The 16,889-nt window shown below is 42.5% G+C and overlaps 1 protein-coding gene across 1 annotated transcript in view; it reads right to left on the bottom strand.

Moving 5' to 3' along the window:
• LOC108797113 (cell adhesion molecule 1-like) overlaps positions 1–16,889 on the bottom strand; it is a gene marked incomplete at its 3' end in the record, with an annotated part of 188,424 nt that overhangs the window by 642 nt on the left and 170,893 nt on the right. The window contains exons 4-6 of the mRNA XM_018568685.1: positions 4,852–5,004; positions 3,991–4,128; positions 352–536 (exon numbers count right to left, since the gene is read on the bottom strand). Coding sequence (XP_018424187.1) covers positions 352–536; positions 3,991–4,128; positions 4,852–5,004 — 476 coding nt within the window. The remainder of the gene's footprint in view (positions 1–351; positions 537–3,990; positions 4,129–4,851; positions 5,005–16,889) is intronic.

The raw sequence follows: 16,889 nt of genomic DNA, 5'->3' as shown, positions 1-16,889 counted from the left end.
TATATATTTTGTTATTTTTCGGTATGTTGTGTGAACAGGAACACAAACATATAGAGGGGTTTTCTCAAATTTGACTGCAGAACTTGAAATACACTAGATTTTATATGATCACACACCGTCAGATACAGGTTACGCTTTATATTTCTCTAGCCAATGTTTCCAATAGGCTCAAAGAGTAGGTGCATCCAGGATTATGAACTACATTTTTCAAAAGCTGTCATTTGTGCAATAAAGCCATGAGCAGCTATATAGAAATTAGCTAGAAGGACTGCCAACTGCACAAAATAAAGGTCAGAGTAAAACTGAAGCCAATTGTGTGGTGTCCTACCCACATATACCCAAATATCTCACCCAACCGAATGTCTGGTACTCACATTGCACATCAATGTACTGCCGAGTCTCCAGATCCTTCACAGCTGGATGGTCAACCATACACACGAAAGGAACTTCGTCATCTTCGCGGAGAACGGTGACGGATATCTGGCTGCGCACTCTGAACATCTTGTTGTCCACGGCCTCCACTTCTGTCTTACTACCTGTGAACATCCCATGTAGGTCATTAGGTTAAAATAATGCCGCATTACAGAGTTCGACTTTCATCACTTCGCTTTCCCCAAGTAACACTGCTGCTTTTTGATCTCTTATTGCTGGCATATGTACTAAGTGCACTTTGCAGAGTAATTTTCCCAGTCTTGTCAAATGCATGTCCTAGTTTTTTGTTTGCCTCCACAACTGTAAGCAATGTCAAAATGACCTGGTTGTGAGCTTCACCATCTAATAGGTAATTTTGAATTGCTTTTTTTTTTTCTGCATAGAAACATCATGCTGCTGAGCAATGACTCACTCTATTTCCTTAACAAGCAACTAGCCATCTTTTTGTTTCATGTTCTACACTGACACGCTAAGGTCTGTGCCGTTTATGCTTCTCAGTGATGAATCACCTGGAGCTTGCAGCATTATAATAAATCCTGTCAAACTTAACCTTTGACATATGTGCATAATTCTTTATTGCCATACCACTGCAGCACACTGCTCGGTGCATATGGAAAATCTGTTAAATCCCAGAGCAAGCATAATAGACACCAAGATGTAAGATTCTATTAGACACCAGTATATATTAAATTCCAGCAGCCTAGTGAATTATGAATAAAAACAAATACCTACTGTATGAGCAGACAGGCACCAAACCTGCCTAAATCACAAAGGACTGATCGTGATAATGCAATCACTTAGGCCGCTTCCACCTTTGTGGGGGTAGTTAAAAAAAAAAAACATATGCCAACAATGTACACTATGTACATGAAGCAGGCATATGCAGTTGCTGTATATGAACACAAAAACTTTTTCGCTTTTCTCTTCATATCCTTATAAAAATGGCCGCCTCTGTGCTCTGTGTAAATTACAATTAAAGGAGAACTATGAGGTGAGTGAAAATCACTCATCCTCATAGTTGGAGCCGGCGTGTGACAATGAAACTGTTGCATGTCGGCTCAATAGATCGGGAAGTGAGCGAACGCATACCGTCGCTCTCTCACTTCTCGGTCATCTCACTTCTCGGTCATCTCCCTGCAGAGAACAGTGACTGTAAGTCATGGCTCCCTGCAGGGATTACCCCCTTCCCCGCTCCGATCCTACAGCACTGACTGGAGGAGCAGACGATGGAGGGGGCGGGCACAGCTGGCTCTGCCTCTAGATAGGCAGAGCCCGCTGTCACTCACGCAGCTTGGTGGATCTCGACAGTAATATCGGGATCCGTCCCGGCTGTGGCGGTCTCAGTATACTGTGAGCTGTAACTCACAATATACTGAGCTTAGGGACACAGGAGGATGCTATTATATGTCCTCCCGCGACCCTTAAGAGAACTATGGGGAAAAACACTTACCCCATAGTTCTCTTTTAAGCTCTCTCTGAACTCTCCACCAATTATTAGTATTCATAGTGGCACCCCAACAACCCCTCCCCCCAGACAGTGTATTGTATGCAAAGACAGAGCTGGTGTTCAGTGATCGTGTTATACAGAATCACAGGGAGGCGGGCAATCCGACCCCGGTGACACACTGAATTTCCTGGAGACAATTTGAAATATCTAGGATTCAGGATTGATAACATGTTAAGTAAAAAAATGAAGAAAGCATGTAATGCGAGTCATGAAAATGTGCACAAATACAGTATATACCATCACTGCACCTCTACTTTGCCACAATAAATGCTAATCACTTATAAAGGTGGAAATGGACTTTAAAGTCATATAAAGCTGAATTCCAGGCAAACAAGCAAGTGCGCAAAAGAACACATATAAGGAGCTTTTTAACCTGCCAAATGATTTGCAATTCTGTCCATCCATTTCTGAAATGAATACAGTTCTGCCACACAGCACAATCCTTTCGGACAGTGGGGGACACTAGATCTTTTTTTTTCTTTATTGCAGTACAGTAGTACTTAAGGTGTAACTGAACACTTAAGGAGAAGAACATTGGTGAGCTCATCTCTGTCACGCTGCTTTCTCCTATTATCTGAATGCTTCCTTGTTAGCACATGAACTGATTGGTACCCTGTGCTGCTTCTCACTTTTGCAGTGTGAGCTCTGCTGTATATGGGCTACAAGTGGCTGACATCAAGTCAGATTCAGGTACTTGCACTGCTTGCATTTCAAAAGAAAAAACAAACAAACAAATATTTAATGATGAATTAATGAATACAAAGCTGCATTCAATTGTGTATTTTATATCTGCCTGGAATTCAGCTTTAACAGTGGAATAGCTGTTTCTGAATAAATTAATGGTATACCTGGAGTACTTTATTTTTCTCTGTGTTGCAAGTGACATAATATCATCATGCATTATGTATTACACCAACTAACCAAAGATAAATGCAGTCTGACGAAAAAAGGAAATACGATTGGTTGACATAGGTACTAAATATCATATGAAATATTATGGCGTTCTGGTTAAGTTGAAGTTACCTTGCAAGGACAGAGGCTTAGAAGGGTAGACAGTACAAAATTAGTAGCCAATTGATAAAAACTCCAGGAATTCAGGGCTAAGTATGGCTACTAGATTCGGAGTGATTACAGATTAAGCCTTTAAGTTGAAATGCTTTCCAGTAAATGGAAAATTGGCACTATATTCTATTCTCTGGAAACAGACTAAAAGCTTCTTCACTCCACGACATGCACTATAATTTGCATTACTGCAATACACGGTAACATACCATAGATGTGCATTGCCATTCAAAGTTAACTGCACTCAAATGCACATTCATATACTGTATGCATATGCTTGCACTGTGCTCACAGCATTGGGCAATGCACCTCTAGGCACAAAAAAACATGTCATTGCATCGCACTGCATTATGGTGTGAATGAGCCCTTAAAGTCTATATCAAGGGGAAAAAACTCCCCGTGCAGTCAGGCTACCCACAAACTGCTAGGGTTAACTCCTCATTAATGTCTAGGATACCTGGGACTACTACTTACCTAATCCCCGCTTCTCCGCCAGCCAGCATTCACCTCGTCCCTCCAACACTTCCGGCTTGTGAACTGTTCCTTGGAGTCCCTGCATATAATGTAGGCTGTGGGACTTGCATTGTACATGACAATGTCAGCGGGTCTCTGACGGCCAGGGTGTAGGGGGGGAAGAGCCTGTAGGTACCGGTCTTGGAGCCAGCAGGAGCGGGGATTAGGTAAGTAAAAGTCCTTTACATAGGTTCCCTAGACTTTAAACGTGCATTTACCTTTGCTGTGTTGGGCAAAAACATAACTTTAAGAGGGTTCAATAAAAAGATTGTTGCAATGCAATATTTTTCGAAATCGCCTGCAACAAATAGGGAGTCCAAGTTCATGAGTGTTCATTGAAAGGATCTGTCAAAAATTCAAATTTGACCAAATTAACGTCTGAATTGTCAAACTATCATTTTCAACTGTATTATCATTGGCGCACGGCAATTACTTATTGATAGGCGTATGGGTACTAGAACTTCAGTTCACCTTACCTTCTATCTCTTGATTTCCTTTGAACCAGCGTATTACTGCAGCTGGTTTGCTGGCCATAGCTGTACAGTTCATCTCTACTTCTTCACCTTCCATATACGTGTCCTTCTGCACATCAATGACCAGGTTGTTTGGTGGAACTGAAACAATAACAAAGATGGGGTGGAAGGACATAGCGAGAGATGGGTAAATAATCTGGTAATCTGTGTTTATTACAGCAATTGGAACCAAAGATACAGGATACAAAATTAGAGATTTACAGCAGTTAAGCTAATAACATGCAACGGAGCACACCGGGGCTTATTTATAAAACACTAAAGGCGGCGTGAAATAGAACTGTTGCCCATGGCAACCTATCAGCCTCTATCTTATTTTCTAACCTGCAGGGTAAGAATGTCAGCTGCAATCATGTTACATCTTACAGCTTATCAGATCAGTTTTTCTTCACTCTGGTTTTAATAAACAAGCCCTGGCACGCGTGACCGGATTAAAAACCTTCAATGATCACGGCACATTTTGGCCTTTGTGGACAGCTGACTTCGAACAACGGTTTTAGACAAATGAGATAAAAGGCTAAAAGAGGTTAACACAAATATCACTAAAGACCAGGACAGATTGTCTGCGACACAACAGATGTAGATGACATATTCATTAACTGAGAGGGTCAGCAGAATGCAGCAGCATCGGTTGTTTTTAGACATTATGACGGGATAAATGAGACAGAAAATGCTTGCATAGGGGAAAATAGAAGAGAGGAAGGTGAAATTAGGGGCATGGATATACAAGAACAATGGTGATCAAGAAGAGATGGTAGGGAAAAGAGGTGACATAAAGATAAGAGTTGGAGGTATGCTACTGCTTACTAAGAACTGTAATAGTGGTGTACGCCTCCTGTGGGGGGTCAGTGTAGAGCTGGCAGAAGTATCTCCCCTCATCATGGATAGACACGTTCGTGAGCGACACCCTCAGCTCGTTACTGGAGAAGTTCACCAGCTGGAACCGTGCGTCTTTCAGAGCTGTGGAATTCAAGAATATTAGTACTTTCCAGTAAATAATAAAGCAAAGCCACATGCATCACCATCTGTTGTCAGCCTTGGAAGATGTGCACATTACTCAGTATTAAAAGAAAAACACTTAAAGCCATTAAGTCGGGGGATTATAGAGTTAAAAGAAAACTATTAAAAAATCAATAAGACAAACGGGGCATTAACTCCTTACAATACACTTGGTATGAGACTTCCCGGAATAACTTATCATAATGCAGACATGGATCTATAGCTGCCGAACCACAACTACCAGCATTGGTTGTCAAGCTGCCTGCAAAGACGAAGAGTGGTCCTAATTTATATTAACTGAAGAAAAGGCAGAGCTGCTGCTTAAACAAAATGCTGGATTACAGCAAAATAAAAAAATCATAAAAAATACTTGCCTTACTCCCAGTGATCTCACCTAGGTGAGGGTAACATCATTAAGTCTTCTGTGGGATCATCAAAAAGCAGAGGATCCCACACTGCACAGTGCTGAAGTGTGTTCTCATGAGAATTGGGATCCTGAGTTTTTCCTAGATCCATTGTGAGGCCCAGGAGCATCAGTTTTAGGAAAAAGGCCAGAATTGAGGAGTAAGGTATTTTTCATACTTTTCTTTCAATGGGGTTTCACTCTTTTAATTGCTGCAATCCAGCACTTTGTAAACGCCGGGGCACTGCCACATAGGCGGACCTTGAATTTTAGTGCAAACACCTTACAAGGCTGTACAAGGATCCATACTCATACTTCCTCAAGACAAATTTACTTTACACCAAGGCTATCCAGCCATACTTCTTCTGCTGTGGGGGCTTCTTTTTTCAAAATTCTATTGCATGGTGATTACTTTTTGCACTTTGGGACATTGGCTTCTACAGTGCTTATGGCACATTGCATGCCTGCCTAATGCACACTCATAAAAGGCCCACCCCTAAACAGGTTTCAAAGCACACTCCCTATAGATCATTGGTTCTCAACCTTTGGGTCGGGACTCCTCGGGGGTCGAATTACGATTTTCCAGGGGTCGCCTAGTGGCTCTAGGCTGCCGGGAGAGAAACACTTTCTCCCGGGAAAAAAAAACCCCACCATAGGAATGCATAGCTAGATTCTTATTGGCTATTTCACTTTGCAAAAGCCAATAACAAACTAGCTATTGCACCAGCCCTCTGATGCTGCCAATCAGCAGAGGGGGACCTGAAGTTCTCCATCAGGTCCCCTTCTAGTGATTGACAGCAGCAGAGAGCGAGTGCAATATGTATGTATTGAAGCAAAAAAATATGTAAAAACACACTTCTAGCTATGCATTCCATTTTCCCGGTCCGCAGCTGCAGAGATTGGGAAATGTCTCAGTGCCTGTGATTGGCGCTGTCAGCTTCCTGGTGGGCTCGGCACGTGGAGCTGCGAACACGCCCGAGCCCATCCCTATCAGTGACAGTACTATACGTTATATAGCCACACACTTTAAATCCAATTCTTCTAGTTCCAGCTGCAGAGGCCGGTCCTGTCTTTGCCTATAGCAGTGGTTCTCAACCTGTGGGTCGTTGTGCATGGTGAGAGTCCTCCTCAGCTCTCTCCTAGCGCAGCAGTGTCAGTTCTCCCGCCACGCCACCAGATGTCGCTGCAGCAGCCGTGTCATCCCTAAATTTTACCTTTGGGGGTCACCACAACTTGGCAAATGTTACCAAGGGGTCCCGGCCCTAGAAAGGTTGAGAACCACTGCTATAGATCATATAATGAACTGCTAATGAAGTTCATCCAATACTTTTAGTGTGCAAAGTACTTTCCAGATGCTTTTTCACATGCAAAACCATTGTTATCAATTTAATTTACATGGGCATAACAATGCAGCAAATGTAATGAATCATGAGCAAAATAAGAAGTGTTCTCTTGAGAAAGGTTTTCTCACACAATACACGCCTTAATAAACATTAGTGCATCAAGCCCATTATCATTAATTATCCCTATAAACATGCTGATGTCTGCTGATCCCCTACAGTCATTTAACGTTTTGTTCAACCTGAGGCGATACATTTCTACCATACAGTTTACAAAGGACAGGTAATTCACTGTATGTTTCAAGATATCTTACAAATTTCTAGGCAATAAACACTCCTTGGGAACTGAGAACACCGGAAGGTTGTTTTCTTGAGGTGATTAATGTCGAGAGATTAAATCGCAGTTAATCGCACTTTTCTTATGCGATTAATCTCACGAGATTTAATCTCCCAAAATCGTTTTTTACTAGTCTAAGCTAATAATACCGCATGAATCAGTTATAATTTAGGGAGGGCAGAGGAAGCTGGATAATGAGTTGAACAATCTATCACTAAGTAACACTTTCACAAATCATCTAAGCTTCAAGGCTTACGAAAGTAACAATGTTTCTCCAAGAAGCTAAAGCAACAGCAGATGTCCTTCTGAGCAAAAATACAACCAGCCGTCCTTTACACATTGTCCTTTACTGCTAGATGAAATGGGCCTTCTAGTCAATGCTTTGTTTTACAAATATTCACTTTGTAATTTAATTTCATATGTTTGAAAGAAGCCAGTTTTTTTTCCTTTTTTCTTCCAAAAGTGTCACATTCTGTCATGGAAGACTCTCAAGGGCAAAGCGATGAAAGCCTTGGACCACAATGCCTGCAAGGCCCTGACAAGCACATACTTATTTGTCACCACTTATTGACCAGTGGTGTGAAGGCGTGAGGGAAAATATCTGAGGCTGATGCATTGTACATGTACACAGAGGATGCAGCCAGAAATATATATTTTCAAATAATAGAGTACTATGGGTCTATTCAAAGCTGGCATTACACATTCACTTAAACAATGTGTTATACATTTACTGATACAAAAGCCTTCTACAACTTTTTTTTCCCCAAGTATCAGACATTGGAACATTATGAACATTTGACCGCAGAATCTTGAAAAACACAGTGCAAATTATTTCAGTTTAATATCTAATTTTTGCCGTTGGCCTCACATTTTGTTCAGCCTATTCCTCTTTTTTACTATGGCGGCAATGGGCGGTTTTACATACTGCAGACATCTCCCTGCATTTTGATCCCAGCACCCCTTTCTACTGTATCATACGGTGAGCCCAAAAGTTGAATTCAACTAGGTGTCATTCAGCCTGGCAGAGGACCAGCGGACGCCAGCAGAGTAGAATTTCTGTGGCAACACAAAAGAAAGGACAAGTATCACAGCCAGAGTTGTATTTTTAAATAAGACTGGGCATTTGTAATGTAAAACTTGATATCTGACTTAACTTTGTCAGACTGTGCAGCTAAAAAAGGCCCCTCTATGAATTAGGGATAAAATGTATACTAAATGGGGGTTGTGACCTAAACCTGAACACTGCTGGCCTGGGGCTAGTAAAAGTGGGAGGCATTTTCTTTTTATGATGCCCAAACCGTGCTCCATTGTTGGCAATATTAAAGTGGATTTCAGCAAGCACCTCCTACACTCCCTGCCTGACTGGCACTAAGAAGCTAAGCATGATTGTTTTTCCATTTCCTTTTGACCATTTAGACTGGAGACCAATTGGACTGTTCTCTATATGACCACAATTGCATATTATGAACCGTAAGAGAGTTCAAGATGTAGCAAAGTTTACTCTTCTTCTGCAACAATTTATCTATCTGGTTAGTTTAAGTTAATCCCCATTCACACTATGACAATGCACAAATGCGCATCGCTCTGATGTGTTTTTGACCCGTACCATGAATACATGTCAGAGCGCGCAGGTTTTCCATCGCTTGCCGCACATTGCCATGCAATGGTGTTAATGGGGCCTGAGGTAGTAGCTATACATGTGTCAAAAACTGTCCTTGTACAGGGATGTATGCTCCAAGGCTCTTATTTGTATCCTTCCTTTATTACATGGTAAGTCACTGACTTGGAACATGCCCGTAAACAGCAGGTCTCAACTTGAAAAGTCAGGGACTCAGCCTGTAGTAGTAAAGCAAAGATACATATAACAGTACTGGGTCATGTCCCTTCAATAACAAGTCAGCAATGGAAGCTCCCATATGTATGTCTCTCTAGATTCACAAGTACAGAGAGAAGCAAATCTGATTTTTCTGGCAGGCACTCCCAGCTTGCTTGTTTTGGGTATGTGCCTCAAATTATCAAAGCCAGCACAGCCAAGTGGCAAGCATTTGCAAAAAGAGTCCAGTAACACCTTACAACCATCGCATGACTTTCGTTGTGCGATGGTTGTAAGGTGATTAAAATTTCATATGACCTACACATCATGGACAGGCAGATCATACTTGCGATCGTCGCAAGTCAGGGAGGGCTTGCAGATGATTGCAATGGTGAGCAGGCAGCGTGCGCTTGCGCACCTTGGGTCGTGCGGCTTTTGTCTTGCGATCGCGCTACGGACCCGACGAAAAGCGTACCATTTTTGGCGAGTTTTCTAGCGTGCTCGTTATATGAAAATCGCATGACCTACAGTAAATGCGGTTGCACGCTGCCCATCAAACTTACGATTATTGCACGATCACAGGATCACCCGCTATTATGGTACGATAATCATCAGGTGTATGGGCAGCTTGAGTCCACTTAGAGGACACCGTAGAGCAGTGGCGCCCACAATTTTTCGTCTGGAAACCTATTTTTGAAATGACGAGCTCAACGAGATATACCAATGGAAAAACACCTGCATTCAGTGGCGGGAGGGGGCGTGGCGATGCATTGAAGTCAATGGCACCACAGGCAGGCCTGTGCGAGCATTATTTTTGCATATCGCACTGGACCGGAATGCAGGCACTAATGTTACGGGTGCGGGTGCGGGTTACGGGTGCGGGTGATCACACTGTGGGCGGGGGGCATGCCTGCGGTACCATTGACTTCAATACAACCTCACACCCCTTCCAGCCCCTGAACGCAGGGGGTTGGCCGGCTTACATTCCAGTGCGTCATAGAGGCCCCGGCATCTTATCCTGCCGTGGTGATCGTGTAGCCGACGTTGCACATGGGGAGAGGTGTCCTGCCCCTTTTCATCTGAGGCGTCTAACACATTTCGCCGGCAGACGCACGAGCACCGTGGGAGCATAGCAGCAGCCAGCTCCTTTTGCGCCACGAGGCAAGAAAAAAACCGCGCCCTGCCTACAGGATTTTTTTAAACATTTTTATTTTATTTTGATTATTTTAGTATTTTTTTTTACTGTTGGGGGGGCTTCGGGGAAATATAAGGGGTCTAAACAGCCTCCTGATATTTCCCTTTTAAAATAGAAAAATAAATTGAGGGCACAAAGTCCTCAATCCCCTTTTCTGCAGCCTCTGTTCTAAATGAATGGAAAGCACAGAGGCTTCCCATTCATTGAGAAAATATTTTACCATCAAGCAGTTTCTGAATGGGGAGGAGCCTCTGTCCTGGGTGCTTCTCCCCATTGAGAAACTAATGAATGAACAGGAAGTGATGTAAATCACATCCTGTTCATTTATAACTGGGGACACATAGTACTTCCGGTATGTGTCCCCAGTTATTTACAAACACTGGAGTGATCAGCTGATCGCTCCAGTGTTTGTCCTGCACAGAGGACCGGTACATATCACTGATATGTACCGATCCTCTGCCACTCGGCCACACACACTGGGGCTCAGCTTCTCCCATGGATACCCCCTGCTCTCCCGGGTAGATGCAGCGGGGATCAGACATGAAGCACTTCAGCCGAGGGGAGGGGCGGAGCCGCTTTCACAGAACTAAGGCAGAGCAGTGAGGGGAGAGAGAAGCTCCGGCTGTCAGATCCAGACCGAGCGTCTCTCTCTCCTCACCACTTGGCATTAGTTCTGTGACAGCGGCTTCTTCCTCCCCCGCCGCCGGTTCCTTCACTTCTTCTCGGATGGGGTGCCCATAAGGTCGATCATCGCGTAGCGATCACTGGTAGTTTGCGATGTCCTCTCCTCCCGCCAGAGGGGCTTCTCTGGATCCCCACTGCTATTAACCATCTGTATGCAGCGGGGATCCAGAGAAGCCCCTCTGGCGGGAGGAGAGGACATCGCGAACTACCAGTGATCGCTACGCGTTCGACTGGTAGATCAAGATCGACCTTATGGGCACCCCTGCCGTAGAGGATCGAAGTGAAGTCTTATAGTCTGTCTGGAACAATAGAGTTAATCCAAGATGGTAGAGATACTCGGTGTACAGCTATGTCTTTTAGGATTACTGTAATCAGTCACCAGCTTGCCTAGTACCAAGACTGTGCCCCAGCAGTGGTATGCTGAGGATGAGTAGTTTCTCCATATTATATCTTTAGCAAGGTAATATGTATGCATCCTCATATTAATGTGAGATTACAACATCCACACTTGGCAAAAATATATTAAAAAGAGGCAACCGAAAATCCTTTTATAGATATTGCAAATGTTTGCTATTTTGGGCAGGATAGCATAATTTTACCAACAATGTTATAAATGTAAATGGCAAACTCCTTAATCTGATAATAGTTTACTTAATATGCCTAGACTTTGGAAAAGGAAAAAATAAAACATTGCTCATACATCTTTATCTTGGAAGGCAGGGTGGTTTTGCTGCACGACACAGCATTAAATAATGATATAGGTGCACTAAAGTGGGTACTTAGAAAGCAAATTATTCTGATGAAAAACTATGCAGACAAGGATTTTGAAGCCATGTCACACTGATCCTTTCTAATTCAGGGGACAAGAGCATATTAAAGGATATTTCCATATTTCTATTACTCTATATTTATTAGCGAATGCATGTTCTGCAATCTTTCAGATTCTAATTTCAGAGCATTATCTGTACCATCTTACAAGCACAACTGCTTTTCACCCAACGCAAAATGTATCTTTTCTTTGAGCGCTTTGTAGTATTTAATGCGGACACAATAAATGGTCGGTCCACCCAGATCTGTCATTTTAGTTTCTGTATTTGCTAGCTATTGAATTACCCATTGGCTTCCTAAAGCTCTTGGTGCTACATGAAAAAAACCCTGCACCTGAATTCCTAAACTAGCCCTTTCGCTGGTCTCACAAGTTCATTTCTCTTTCTTTAGAAACACTAAAACAGGGGTAATGAGAAATCCTGGTCAAGGAGGGCACAGCCACCAACTCCAGTGAGACTTCCCACCACCGAAAAACAAAATAAGCCACTATTAGATATAAATTACTAACACCTACCAAACAACAGAATGGCCATCACTTTCTCTCTAGACAAACATGGGATTTTGCCATAGAAATTGACAAACCTTATCTAATGAATGCCAATGAATTCCACTGTCGTATTTATCTTGTGCAGCTGGACTGACCTGCTAGATAAATCCTTACTAGTATCACTATCCCCATTTTATAAATGGTCTTGAGTCTGATAAATATTGGCCAAACATGTTGACTGGCTTATAAGACATGTAAACACCAATAATGACCTTCTATTGGTTTGCTTTGGTCTTAAATATATTGTACCATTGAAAAAGTTTGTTATATCGGTTTGATAAGTGCAAAACATACCTGTTGATCCTGCCAGAAATCTTGTCAGATGATAATTTCCTGTAATCTCTGTCTGAACTTAACTGGTATCAGTTATATTGTTCTGGGGATTACAGGACCATGCACACCTTTGTTATAGACAAAAGGACAGGGGAGATTCCAGTAGTCCAGTCCGGGTTCTGTTTTTACAATACGGTGAGTAAGCAATGTCTTCCTGGGACTGGAAGTGTGTCTACATGCACTAGTTCCAAGAATCAGTAAAACATAATTGATCTGGACCTACTGTTGACAATGGTGGGCCAGCACAGCTGCATGTTGTAGCCTCCACCAGAGGCGCATGTGGCAGGGTGATAATGCAAAAGCACAAATGGCAGACAGCTGCCCTCGATAACAGGCAGTGTGAAGAAGCACATTCATAAAAGGATCACCAAGATTTAATTTTAACGAAAGCTGCCATTTTAAAAGGGCAACTACATGAAATTTTGAAATGGTTGGGTTTAGATGGGCTTTATTGGGATCTGCTAGAAGGCAAAACACCCATGTGATTAGACTATGAGAGAAAAAGACTTATGTGTTATGCTGGCTCTGTGCCAGAGAAGGTAAACCTATATACTACCCTAGAAGCCTCTTTTAGCACATGGACCACAGAATAGCCACTTCCCCAGAGCCTAAACCACACAGGGTTTTGCTTTGTGTTAGTATGAGTTGAAAGCAAACAGAGTAGATTTTCTGATTGCAGTTTACTGGCAGTATGTAGTAGATAATATAAGCCGATTGTGTTTAGTCGTTGCCTGGAGTTGCTCCTTAATAGAAAAACATCTTGATGAACATATATGAATTGACTGGCTTGGAACTTTACAGATGAATTGATATGATGAGTCAAATTTCTGGAATTGTCAAATGACTGCATGCAATAACCAGTCAAAAGCTATTACTCATTATCCTTGTGCGAGTGACAGCATGAAAGGGAACATCTTGCTAGGTGTTATGGGCAATAGGCCTATGTTTCATCAGTCTCACCGAGAGCTCCATTGCTGCACAGGAAAAGCTGAAGTCGGCTTCACAGCCAGCACATCTTCCTTTTACCAATGTGTGTCTACTGTGCATCTACATAATTCATCTGACGTCTGCTCTCAAAAGTCAGCTTTACCTGAAATCTGATCTAGTTCTGCTTTGCTTGGGCTGCAGAGGTTTAGATCAGCCTCTGGATTAGGACAGTATACAATCTTTGTAAAGGACACATGTCACACATATATGCATGATTGCACAGGCTATGTGTACATGTTGGTGTAGACCTAGCAGCAGGGGCAACTGTTTGAAAAATAAATATCCCTTTGAACTCTTGCTCTGAGATCAGTTGCATTAGACGTGTCTGTATAGGTAGGACCTATAGACAAGATCATTTACTGGTCCATATTTCTGGCCAAATAGGATGTGATCGTCTCATATCTAGGGGCATCCTGGCTGTTATTACGCTGTAACTTTTACTACATGGTTACTGATGGAATTATTGAAAGGCCCACTATTGTTAAAATATTGTATACTATTAACCATATGGGGTTAAGACCTGTAATGCGAGTATTTCACAGGCCTTTATTTATATTTGCTCCATTTTTACATGCAGACCAAGTTTACAGGGGCTTTTTAGAACAGGTTTATTCATATAGTTTCATATAGTTGGCTCTCCTGCAGTCCGACACGTCGCTCCTTCTTCCTAAGCACAGCTGAATTCAGGGGTCATGCTGGACAGCAAGCTGCTTCTTGAGTATGACAGTGCAAGACTCTCCAGGGTTTTTTTTTTTTAATGCTGCTGCAACATATAGCAGATTAAAAAAGGAGAAAAGAGGCATATGAGTTACTATATATGCAGCATGACTGTATTACACCAATACATTAAAATGGGTTTAATAGGGCTTTAAAGGCCATTTAAAATTATGCGTCCTTCCAAGACAATGGGTGACTATGCTTCTGTGTGATTCTTACTACAGAATGAATAGTGTTGCCACCCTGTCAAAAGAAGTTATTTAAAAAAAATGTATCTACTGATACAAGGAACAGGTAACGGGGGAACAAAATCTAGTGACAGACTGCAACATCTATGTATTTTTTTTTTTGCCCGTAGATCCACTTTAAGCAATCCCTATTAATTATACTGTAGCCCCATCATTACACAATCAACTACCTGACAGGATGAATACAACACTGAACACAAAGCCCAGCAACATTTTTAACATTGCTCTATTTTTAGCCATTAGCGTTCCCATTTCAGGTGGAGGAATCAATCACAGTGGTGCACAGCAAACACCAGTCCAGATTCCTGCAGATAATTATGACATCATCACCAAATATCACTACATGTGACCTTCAATGATGGAGCGGGGACTCATCATTAGAGCTTTTACCAACCATTTACAGTTTATACACAAGCCAAATGGATGCGGACAATTCTCCAGCACCGCAGAGAATACATAATTAAGTATCGCAGAGTAACAGGGCAGGAGACAAGAAAATAAGTACTGCTGAGTAAAGCACAACATTACCTGTAATAAGCAATCCTACAGAGCTAAGAAACTAATAACGCATTACTGCGATACACTGGATAATAGACTCCACAGTTATGCTGGGGACAGCATTACTGAGAATGACAAACTAGAACAGGGAATTAGAAGAGAAAAGAAAGATAAATATTACTTACAGACAATGAATATTCAGGCGACTGGGAGAATTGCGCACATCATATTAGTTTAGTTTCTAATGAGGGATTAGTATTTTCAACAATCTAAGTCGAAAACAGTTTGTTGCTGTCTTACTGCCAGGACTGTCTTGTAATACAAAATAACTCTGGTGACATTACATGTACACGCTGACAAGATGTAGCAGATGTGACAAGAATAAGTAATGAAACAACACTTCAGGGTTTATTTTCAGAATGGTGCTAAGAGCAGTGATGTGCAGTTGCCCGTAGCAACCAGATGTCAAAGTACAGCCCAGTGTGTGAAGGCCGCTTTCTGGCTGGGTGCCATGGCTTATTGCACATCACTGTTCTATGTACTATTCTCTTATGGGTTAAGGTATCACAAAAAAAATCCAACTAATGTTCAAAGTGATGATACATAGGTATCTCCAGGGGTGTTGAAATTTAAAAATAAACTACCTGTCCAAGGGCTAAAGCGGGGGCCCAATCTACTTGTCCCTCATGACAATCTACTTGTCCCAATACAAAAAAAAAGGTTTTAATCAAAACTAGGGATGCACCAATACTATTTTTTCGGGAATTGAGTACTTTGAGTATTTTGTTTTCGGTACTCACCGATACCGAATACTGATGCTGGCATGGAGCCGGCAGCAGGTAATGACATGCCCCCCAGCTTCCTGATTGCCAGGGAAGCCGGCTCCATGTTGTTTGGCCTGCTTGATTGTGATTGTACGGGAAACCGGCTTCCCAGCCAATCAGCATTGAGCTGGCTTCCCGGCCAATCAGGAAAACAGGGGGCGGGTTCATGAATTGCCGCCCGGCTTCCTGATTGCACGTCAAGCTGGCTCCATGTTCCCCTACACCACTGCCGGTCAAAGGAAATCTTCCTCTGACCGGAAGTTCTGGTATCGAGGAAAGTATTGGAGCATTTGGGCGAGTACAAGTGCTCGCCCAAATACACGGCATTAGCACCGATATGGATACTAGTACAGGTGCATCCCTAATCAAAACCGTATTTGACTGTGCTAAATTGGGCTTCTCATTGGTAGGCGTGGTCAGGTGGCAGTTCCTGACAGCATACACAGGTGATTACAGCGCCATGGTCTCATTGACCACACAGAGCAAAGAACAGACGTTCTTTGCTTTGCTCTACCTTCTCTATGGTCAGCCATTGTGCCGTGGTCCTGGGTCCCCCAGAAGAGCGGGGGACCCTGAAAACCATGTCTGGGGGTGCGGGAGCGCAGGATCACCACTGCCCAATTGATACAAGTGATCTGATCAGATCACTTGTATGAAAACAAGCGGCGGCTTCCCACTGTACATTTAGCTCTGCTTGTCCGAAGCAGGGCTAAATGTAAAAAAAAACTACTCGGCCGGCGCCCAAAACTACATGTCCTGGGCGTTGGGCGATAAGAATTCCACACAGCAGGGGGTTTCCACTTATGAGGGTGCAAGAGTGAAAAGCACTCCGATGCTACCTATGTCTAAACTAAAGAGGAACAAGCCTCCTCTTATTACATGGGATACAATTGTGTTCTGTATTGCTCCATGCTTAATATATATATATATATATATGGATGTAAATGGGTAAGTCGCAAGATGTAAAAAAAAAACCCCAAAAACTGAGTATTGCAGTATGCAATGATACATTTCTTATTGGGCTAACATAATATTTAAAAGACCAGCTTTCGAACGTTAACCTCTCTTCTTCAGGTCAAACTTTAAACTCTA

This window comes from Nanorana parkeri, unplaced genomic scaffold, assembly GCF_000935625.1.
Source record: "Nanorana parkeri isolate BGI_ZX_2015 unplaced genomic scaffold, ASM93562v1 scaffold1227, whole genome shotgun sequence".
Lineage (NCBI taxonomy): Eukaryota > Metazoa > Chordata > Amphibia > Anura > Dicroglossidae > Nanorana > Nanorana parkeri.
The sequence above is the reverse complement of the archived record's forward strand: the minus strand, read 5'-3'. Positions and strand labels throughout refer to the sequence as shown.